The sequence below is a fragment of the Schistocerca piceifrons genome, chromosome 5, assembly GCF_021461385.2.
Source record: "Schistocerca piceifrons isolate TAMUIC-IGC-003096 chromosome 5, iqSchPice1.1, whole genome shotgun sequence".
Lineage (NCBI taxonomy): Eukaryota > Metazoa > Arthropoda > Insecta > Orthoptera > Acrididae > Schistocerca > Schistocerca piceifrons.
Genome location: NC_060142.1, coordinates 289409728 through 289420189, shown reverse-complemented (window position 1 = coordinate 289420189; position 10462 = coordinate 289409728). Strand labels below are relative to the sequence as shown.

At 39.0% G+C, this 10462-nt stretch overlaps 1 protein-coding gene across 5 annotated transcripts in view; it reads left to right on the top strand.

Annotated features, from left to right (window-relative positions):
• Window positions 1–5905: 5905 nt before the first annotated feature.
• Window positions 5906–10462, top strand: part of LOC124798249 (ataxin-10) — a 98316-nt gene continuing 93759 nt past the window's right edge. Inside the window, exon 1 of one of the 5 annotated variants that reach the window (XR_007016928.1) lies at window positions 5906–6143. Coding sequence is in view for 1 of the 5 variants with exons in the window: in XM_047261567.1 (XP_047117523.1) it covers window positions 6010–6143 (134 nt within the window). In the remaining 4 variants the exon portion in view is untranslated. The remainder of the gene's footprint in view (window positions 6144–10462) is intronic. The other 4 variants (XM_047261567.1, XM_047261570.1, XM_047261568.1 and 1 more) reach the window with 4 other exon arrangements.

Here is a 10462-nt window from a genome sequence, read left to right as displayed (position 1 = left end):
CACTGTTATGTGTTATTCCTTGGTATTTCTTTTAAGGGGATACGGAATCACCTATCCCCGCAATGTTAATATATACCTACTATAGGGAACATTTTCTCACAAACTACTGGAGACAGAGAGGTAAAAATTTTACTGTATGTGCATTCATATGTTACAACAATACTGAAACAACAGTTTATTGTCAAAGTATTTTCTTACAGAGATATTGTACATTTATTTTTAAGTAAATTTTTTCCATCGCTTTTTACTAGACTATCACCCCTAAGTCTTTTGTAAATCAAGTAATTAAAAAATCGTTGTTTCAGTATGTAATAGGGACCTATGTCACTACGTCATAAAAATTTCAGACTTCTAGGTTGACCAGTACCTGAGATAATGTTCCTAGATGAAGTAAAAAGTAAACTTACGGGAAACGGAGAAAGAAGATTAAAACATTCCTGATCCGTAGCTAATACCCCCTTCACAGTCTTCATAATCATCTTCAAGTCTTCTTTTGGCACCCCTCTGCACCTGTCTTGCTTTTTTCACTAATGTCTTGATTATATTATCAGCATGCCTTAGTCTGTGCTGATCTAAAAAGAACATAGCACGTACCGTACGGGAACCAACACACATACCCAACTTTTGAAGGACCTGGCATTTAGTTATATTTCCAAGATTGAAGGTTGCCACAGCATCATACACACCAAAATGTAGTGTATTAATTCCGACAAACACTGTTTTTGGGAGACGATGCCATATCACACTATTCAAGCACTCGTTGGGGTTCTGCGTTTTTCCGTGAAGACATTTCATCAGAAGACTTCTGTCAGCCAGATCTCTGAAAATGGGCTTTATTTCTGCCATGATGGCTGATGGTAGACTGTGGTGGTGAATGTATTTCTCTCCTGTTGTTAGTCCCCTATTGTATTTACACCAGCTGTTTTCACCTTTGGGGCACAAACCATGTTGTGGATGCTCATCCGTGGATGCGGTGTGGAAATATAAAGCCCATATAGCTCTCCTCATTTCTTCAAGATTGCCTGTATTTTGCCTGATTGCAAGGCCATAGCAGTTCTGAATGTGGTCTATTATGGAATCAGTCAATCTTCCTCTGCCATCCAAGGTTTTCCCATCATCTAGTTTTTTCCCTTTCATAACTGATTTTAACCTTCTCAGCCTGGCACCCATTCTCTTCTGCACATGTCCTATACATTCAAGTTTGCTTATATTTACACTGTTCCCATATGGTTTGCTTTCCAAAACTTCTTTGAATGCTTTAGAGTCACCATCTCCCAGATATTTGACATAGCGAACATTATACCACTGTGAAGAGCGATGAAAAATTTTCTTCACCCCAGCAACCTCCATGCCACCACTACTACCATAATAATTAGCAATACAGTCATCACTGTGTTCATTTTTCAGCCTGCCTGTGCACCTACAGTATTTAGACATTATTGCAACATCAATAACCTTGCCAGTATCAACACTAGTTGCTGTTACAACACCATTGTTGGAGGTGTGGCCCCTTTTCTGCCACGTGCCATCAAACGCCACTGTGAGGTCACGACTGCCGTCATTTTCTTCCACTGCTTCTTCCACAGCAACCTGCATTGACTTCTGTGCTACATCTTCAACTGCAGATCCTAGTACATAATTGTAAGCTTCAAACTTTGAAGGTGCACTTGGAAGATTTAGAACACCACATAGCATATCACCAGCTGCTTTGCCCTTACCAATTGCTCGCAATCCATAAACTAACCTAATATTTACACTATAAAGTTCAGTTTTCTTGTATCCATTATTTACAGTTACTGAAACCGAACTTGGAAACTTACAGCTGTATTTACAAACACTGCATATTAAATTAAACTGGGCAGCCAGGCCAACATGGGATTCTACTTTCAGAGAAACGTTTCCATGACATTTTTTGCAGCACAAACTGTTTTCAAGAGCTTCACACAATATATTCGTATCAATGAGTTCAAAAACTTCATTCCCTCTATCAAGTAAATTATATTTCTCTTCCAAATCTCTTAGTTTTTTATGAGAAGCACTGTTTTCATTTGGTGTAAGTTCGTTCGGCAAATCAGTAATAAGTGGATTCACATTTTCCAACAGTGATGATGATGAACTGCTTTGCTTTGCTAATGAATCATTATTTCTTTTCTTTTGCCAGTTCACACGCTTTTTAAATACTTTTGCTTTAGCTCTAGGCATTTTCACTGCGAAAAATGAAGCACTAAATACGAAATAACTCAACAACAACTACTTTCTTATATCACACTGTTTACAAAACAGTCCCGCCACAAAGTCAAAGAGTAACTTGAGGAAACCAGAGAGAAACATTTTCGGGCAACTAGTGTATAAATAGTCGCTGGAAACCGGGATATTTGAATTCATGTCACTTTAAAGGTACTGCCAAAAAGTTCATGGTCAGCCACGAGAGACGTGTATAACTAAAGCGCAATACCCGATCTCACAAATATATAAAAATAAAATAGTTATAATTGTAGTAGAGCTATGTATGATACGTCATTTTAAAGAGGAAACATGGCAGAATATAATACGCCAATAAAAAAAAAATTCGATTTTTTAACCCAAAATCCGATTCCGTATCCCCTTAATATTCTTATATGTGTATAATCTCTTTGAAGTTCGTTTAAGTTATGAGGTAAAGTTTTATAACAACAAAATATACTATTTATAAGTACAACTGTGTTGTTTGGACTTTATACTTTACAACATAAATAAATTTATTATTTCTTTAGTTTCGATTTTGACGAAATTTGGTAAAAATCATACATATGATAAGCCTAATATTTGGTATGAGGGTAGAAGCACAGTCTAACATAACAGTCGCGACACTCACTGTTGTAAAAGTTGTTACCGTTTGACAGCTGGAGCGACACTAGTGCTCCAAGCGGCAAGAAAGGAGAACTTAAGATGCATCGTAAGCATAACGTTTGTTTTCCATCGCTTCCGTAAGTGGTTTACAAAATATTTGTATTATTTTCTTGCCTCCAAGACTTTTTGTGATATCAGAAGACATGTATGTTTCTAAAAATTATTCCAAAATAAGCGCAAGTAGGGATAAAAATCATGAAACCAGTGGCAAGTTACAATACATTCGTGAAAAAATACTTGTGATGTTGGATAGAACTTCAGCTTACCAAGATGATATCGACGGAATATAAACACACAGATTCACACATAAGAACAGATTTGTACCTCTACATTCAAAAGGTATCGACGTCGCATTTGTCGTTCCGTAGGGCTACTGTGTTTAGTCATTGTCACCTGTTGCCACAAGTATGACCTTCATCTTTATACTACTCTAAGTGGGACAAGCAACTGTCAAATAGTGGGAGAAACATGTTGTGAGTGTAAATCCCAAGTGATAAGTGGTAAGTTCTTATGGGACCAAACTGCTGAGGTCATTGGTGAATCCCAAGTCCTAAAACCAATATCACTGTCAGAAGTGCTGTCATATGTTAAATTTGCCATTAGAGACTGTCATCTGTATGCCTTTCACATACCCCTGTAATGTATGCACTGATGGAAACATAAAACACTTAGTCAAAACCTGTATGCCTGAGTGCTGTAACATAATAAATTTAGAGCAAACAGCTTATTTTTGTCTTCCCATCTTGCAGATGGCATGCTAATCTGGCTTAACAAAAAGTCAATGGCATCTTTTTTTAAATATCGGGATCCTATAGTTTTCAAATTTTGTTTATCCTTCTTCACTTGAGCCTTCTGATACCGTTTCCTTTGCTGTCTGTAGTTAAAATGATAGGCACTTTCCTTGTCCTGTAACAGTTTTGCACGACGTCTAGCATTCTGATATTCCACATACTTTTTCTAGACATGAATAATTGCACTTAATTTTTCTATTTCATTGTCGAAGCAGGTCTGTGTCGACGATTCAAATGAATCTGGCTCTGATATATGGAGATCTGAACTGGCTGCTTCAGTGCCACAGGAGTTTTTCACAGCTTTAGACGGATTGTCGAACCTTTGTGGAATTTTTCTCTTCGGCATCAGTCGAGGTGGCTTCTCTGGAATGTCAAACAATGTGGTTAACTGCTTTCCACACGAGTTTATTATTGTCTGCATTAATGAACTGGTTTTGTTAGACGTGTAGCAGACAAAACTTAACAACATTATAGAGGTAAACAGGGTCTTTTTCCATAAGACGTTCTCGTCTGCTATTCACTATCCATTTTCTGCTCCTAGAACGAAACATTAATCATCAATGTAGTTTGCAAGCGAATCCTAACGATACAGTTTAGTAACATGATGTTATATCCCTTTGGGGTCCTTCGGAAGCTTAAAAAAAGACAGATGTGGCATTTTCTTCTTGTTGTTGCTGCAATTTATTGCGCTACCCTACGTTCCCATTTGTAGAAAGCACAGTACAAACCAAAATAAACAACTACTATTCGCTTTCGCTTTCACGATCGCGCCAAACTCAGCAGTTTAACTTACTGGCCGCTTGGCGCGCTGCTGGCGCAGAAGTTAACAAAATCGAGGCGAAGTGTCACGACCATTATGTTAGACTGTGGTAGAAGAATGTTGTGGCAACATCGTTCTTTCCATAATTTTCTGGGATAGCAAGATCTGAGGAGCTTGAGATTAAAAGTTACAGACGATGATGTTGAAATGAAGTCGGCAGCAAGGATTTGCAGGTTAAATAGCAAGCGTATTCCTTACCTCCTCAACTGACTTTCACTCCAATAAGAAAAAAATAATGGCCATTTGTAAGTATCGTTAACTTTCCTGCCAAAGGTGGAATAGCAGGACACGTGTCACAATGCCCCATCTTATACAACACTTAGCTAAAAACCTGGTTTTCTCCTTATAAATCAAGTTTATTTGGTTCACATCTGGCATATAACACACATTAGTGCTGCTTCATCTGGAAACGAATACAAAAAAGACATTTCGGATGCTTTCTGAACGCATTATGGTATAGTCCACACACAATACCATGATCAGTAGATGCGTAGTCGGCAGGGCACGCTTGGCGAGAGCAGTAGTGGTGTGGGTTATGGGCGGCGTCCTAGGGGAAGTGCCGAGCACTGGAGGGAAGTGCCATTCTAAACTGAAGCTCACATTTCCACAGTGTCTTCCTTCACGTCAATATCACAAAAACTATTATCATTAACTAAATGATGGTCACAACATCATGTACTGATATTTGGAGCTATAAGCAACGCAAAAATGAATTTCTTTACTGAATAATTTCCGAAAAATTAGTGGAAGTGCCGTTCTAAACTGAAGCTCACTTTTTCACAGTGTCTTCCTTCCGCATCAGTATCACAATAACTACTATCATTAAAGAAATGATGGTCACAGCATCATGTACTGACATTTAGAGCTATATGCAACTTAAAAATGATTTTTTTTTTACCGAATAACTTCCGTAAAATAGTTTGAGAAAGCTTGCAGGGCGTGCGCCACGATTTTGTCATCGCCGGCCGGCCGAGAGGTGGCAAACACTATCGGCCTCGCTTTCTGAACAATTGAATGAACTCGTCCAGCGCTTTGGAGGAAAACTGGTCATTGTGCATCACCCACCATAACTGCGGGCACTCTAGGAAGGTTAATTTTTACGGAAATTTTGATTATCATGGCTGTATACTAGACAATTTGGCGACGTAAGCTTTTATTACTGCCACTTGTTGCGGAGCACAAACTGCAACTATATTTTTACATTTTTCAATTGAGAGCTGTATTAACGTAAACAAATGCACTATAACAAAAACACGCGAATGGTACATAGAAGAATACTGTTAAGGGTGTAAGCTTTCACCACCACCAGAAATCGCTACGAGTTGCAGAACCGAGACCAGCCGAGAGCACCCGATCGCCACGAAGATTTGCTGTCCCTAGGCGCAAGTGTCAACTCCTTCTGCTAACTTCAACCATATCTCTGGACTGGGTTAAGATAGCCGGATTTGAACAGTATTTTGATAAACAGCGGAAGTCGCCGAAGCGTTTTTAGTAGTTTGTTATAACAGTATGTCAGAGGACGAAAGGAAAGAGGGATTGCTCGATGTGGAGGGGTTGAAATCTGATTTAGACAATCACTGTCTGGATAGTGTACATGCTAAACTAGATTCAACTGCTCGAGCCTTTGCAAGTGAGCACACTAGGTAATGGCAATATATTGAAGATTTATTTAGAAAAGAGAATATGTTGTTATAATTCAAAGAATTCCAATGACTTGTTGGTGCCTTCTGTACGGGCCATACAATCAGTTCGATGTAGTGGTACAAGAAGTAAATTTTCCGAAGGGCGATACATGATATAATACCATTTTATACCTTAAATTTTGTGGAAGCATTTGGTATGTCGGAAAATGTGACGTGATATATTCATTGGTCTCTGTAGGCATTCAAATTGGCAGGGTGTGAAACTAAGAAACATTTAACAATGCATTTGTGTGCACTCTAATCTCTCTCTTGTTGTTTTCATGATCTCTTCAAGAGATGTACATTAGTGGCAGCATTATTGTCTCTCTGTGTCATTTGAATACGGGTTTTCTAGATTTTGCAAGAATTAGGGCATCTTTCGTCCAAAGGTACCCAGTGAAATTCCCAGTTTGTTTCTGTTACACTTTTATATATGCTGTACCGATTTATTACAATCCTAGCAGGGTGCCTCGGAGTTTGTTTAGTGCATGTTGTCACTTCCCTTCTTCTCACCAGTAAGGACCCTAAGACACTGCAACAGTTCTCAAAAATTGACATTTGTTTCTTTCATAATGAGAAGTCTAGTATTGTCTTATGAAGAGTATTTAGCATTGTGCCCTGTGATGTTTGGGATGGAGTGTGACAGACAACTTCTTCGTAAGTTACTGTTTGAATAGCAAGTGGCAACCTCGACACTTCAGATTGCGTGGCATGTGTAATGATCAACTTGTGACAGGAATCTTGTGTACTCTTTAGTAGTGCTTCATTAGAAATGGGAAAGCTTGCTTGTCTTCAAATTGCTATTAGCATACCAAATGGTCATGTCTGCTATGTAAATGTTTGACATACATAGCATAGAAGATGTAATAGTGCACCATTCTATTAAGAAGTTAATTATGTGGAAAGAAGATCTGCAAAGTTTCTTCGTTAATCTGTCTACTCATTTGTTTGTGTTTTGCAATAAACCTGTTGTATTACAGTGAGGTGAAAAGTCATGAGTTACCCCCTAATATTGTGTCGGACTTCCTTCTGCCTGGTGTAGTGCAGCAATTCAGGTCAATGGAACCATCAGATTCCACCTGTCTGCTTTGATCCCGACATAATGGTACGGTGTGTGACATTATGGTGCAGAATTTTGGAGTTGGTTGTGTTTGTAGATGTATTGTTCTTTTGATGGTACCCTCTGATGGTGGATGTGGACATGCTAAGTTTAACCTTTGGGGTTGGATTCGTTTGAATTTTGGTTGTCATCGTGCCGTGGTTTTGAGTTGAGGTAATTGGTGGGTAACATGGATTGTGGAAGTGTTTTCAGTTATTATGGTTCTTTTTTGTTGATTGTGGTTCTTTTTTGTTCATGTGTTTGGTATTTTTGTTAGGCCTGATTAGTTTGGTGTTGTGTGGAAAGAAATCCTGTTATTTTCTTTTTATTATTTTTATTTTTTTATTGCTTTTTCTTTAGGTATGTGTATGACAGTGAAGTTCACAAGCGTATCATTACGTTATGAGATGGGTGAAATGATGTCTGTCATACACTTTCTGCAGATGCTTGGTGTGTGTGTGTGTGTGTGTGTGTGTGTGTGTGTGTGTGTGTGTGTGTGTGTACTATCTGTCACGTAATTCACCATTGATTGCAGAGTATGTATGTAGATGTAGAATTTGCTGATCACCGTATATGTTGCCAAAGATGTATGTGTGCTCATGTTACTTCCCATTGCTATATTGAAAAGAAGTGTTTTTATTGGCTTCAAACATTAAAACAGGTCAGATCAAACTTCCATTTCTCTAATCAGATGTCAACTGCCGTGATTCGTACCTCCATCTTCTGTACATCATAATGAATTAATTTTAATTGTATAGCAAGTTCAATAACCGTGATAGGTCTGTTTATACAAATAGTTGTTGTTGTCTTCAGTACAGAGACTAGTTTGAGGCAGCTCTCCGTGCTGCTCTATAATGTGCAAGCTTCTTTATCTCAGAGTACCTACTGCAACCTACATTCTTCTGAATCTGCTTAGTGTATTCACCTCTTGGTCTCCCTCTGATTTTTACCTTCCACACTGCCCTCCAATACTAAATTGGTGATCCCTCGATGCCTCAGAACATGTCCTACCAAATGGTATCTTCTTCTAGTCAAGTTGTGCCACTAATTCCTCTTCTTCTCAATTCTATTCATTGCTTCCTCATTAGATACATGATCTACCCATCTAATCTCCAGCATTCTTCTGTAGCACCACATTAAAGCTTCTATTCTCTTCTTGTCCAAACTATTTATAGCCCATGTTTCACTTCCATACATGGCTACACTCCGCACAAATACTTTCAGAAAAGACATCCTGATGCTTATATCTATACTCGATGTTAACAGATTACTCTTTTTCAGAAATGCTTTCCTTGCCATTGCCAGTGTACATTGTGTATTGTCTCTACTTTGACCATCATCTGATTTAATTCGAATAATTCCATTATCCTCATTATGCTTTTGTTGATGTTCATCTTATATCTTCCTTTCAAGACACTGTCCATTCTGTTCAACTGCTCTCCCAGGTCCTTTGCTGTCTCTGACAGTAATACAGTGCCGTCGGGAAACCTCAGAGTTTTTATTTCTTCTCCATGGATTTTATTTCCTATTCCGAATTTTTCTTTTGTTTCCTTTACTGCTTGCTAAATATACAGATTGAATAACATTGGGGATAGGCTACAGCCCTGTCTCACTCACTTCTCAACCACTGCTTCCCTTTCATGCCCCTCAACTTTTATAAGTGCAATCTTATAAATATAAATATAATTTATAAATAACCTTTCACTCCTGCATTTGACCCTAAATTAACACATCCATTTGCTGACAATTCATGACAGTGGTTGCAACTGATTATCTCCCACTGCATTCTCTGTCTTTATTGCTGGCTTAACTGTGTGTCATAGTTCACACATTATCTTGGCACTGGTGCCGTCGTCGTGCATGTCATGTAGACTGATGTGGATGTCAGTCAGGGTTGACCCCATTTTTCATAAAAAGAAAACCTCGATGATAGTATGTTGCTCCCGCTTGAAATTTATTATATAGGCCTACCTGGAAATGGAAAAAGGTTCACTCTAATGGTACAATTTGAATGACTTTCATCTATTACTAAAGACCATAAATTTTTATTTGTAGTACGTCCACAACCGTTGTGAAACATGTTTGTGATAAACAAATCTGCCACAGCTCTAAAATACTTTATTGGCCAGAGTCATGAACAACAGAAGTCGCTATACACTGCTACGGTTTCAGTGTCTTAGCCTCATTTCAGTCCACTTGCCATAGTTGTGCAGGTCACATAGGCCCACTGTATCAGCGTTTGACTGTGTGCATACCCAGTGGCAATTTTGGGACATGAGGAATTTTTCCAATCCACAGTTGGCAGTTGGAGTTCTTCACAGCAACAATTTGGGGTGTTATTTGACATTTGAGATGATTGCGTATTAGTTGTTAGGGCATGGACATGCCGCCCTCCTACTGCTAGATTTAAGACACACCTAGTGATGGGGCTAAGACTCCAAAACCATGACAGCATGTAGCGACTTCTGTTGTGCAAGACTTCGGTCGATAAAGTATTTTACAATATTGGTGGAAAATATTATTAAAGAAGTTGTAAGCGTACCAATTCTGCATTGTGCTTTGGGTGTAGGTCTTGTAGAAAAGTAAAACTGGGAGAATCCTCAGTTGGTTTAAGGTGAACTGTCTATGAGAGGACTTTTGCAAAAACTGATTACCTGTGATTATGATTACATTGCTGTTTGTAGATGTATATCTGCAGCAGGTTATGTTGAATTCTGAAGGCATACTTCGAGGCAGTGCTGTGAACAGAATTTTGTTCAAGAGTCTTCCTTTAACCTTTGTACAGTCTGTCCTTAGTGAACAACTATTTCTTGATACTGACTGGAGGGTGCAGTATTTTGTGAATGAAAGCTTCGCCTGGACCTTTCACATGGTTCTAAAGACTAAGTTAGCACCGCAGCTCTCCGCTGTAACTTACTCTAGATTCTTGACGTGTACCGGGACTTCGAAGTGGTTTACACTGATGGCTCGATGGCTGATGGTCATGTTGGCTTCGCGTGTGTTCATGGAGGACATATTGAACAGCACCCCTTGCCAGATGGCTGCAGCATTTTTACTGCAGAGCTGGTGGCCATTTCTCATGCTCTTGAGCACATCCGCTCATGCCCTGGTGGGTCGTTACTTCTCTGTACTGACTCCTTGAGCAGCCTACAATCTATCAACCAGTGCTACCCCTGCCATC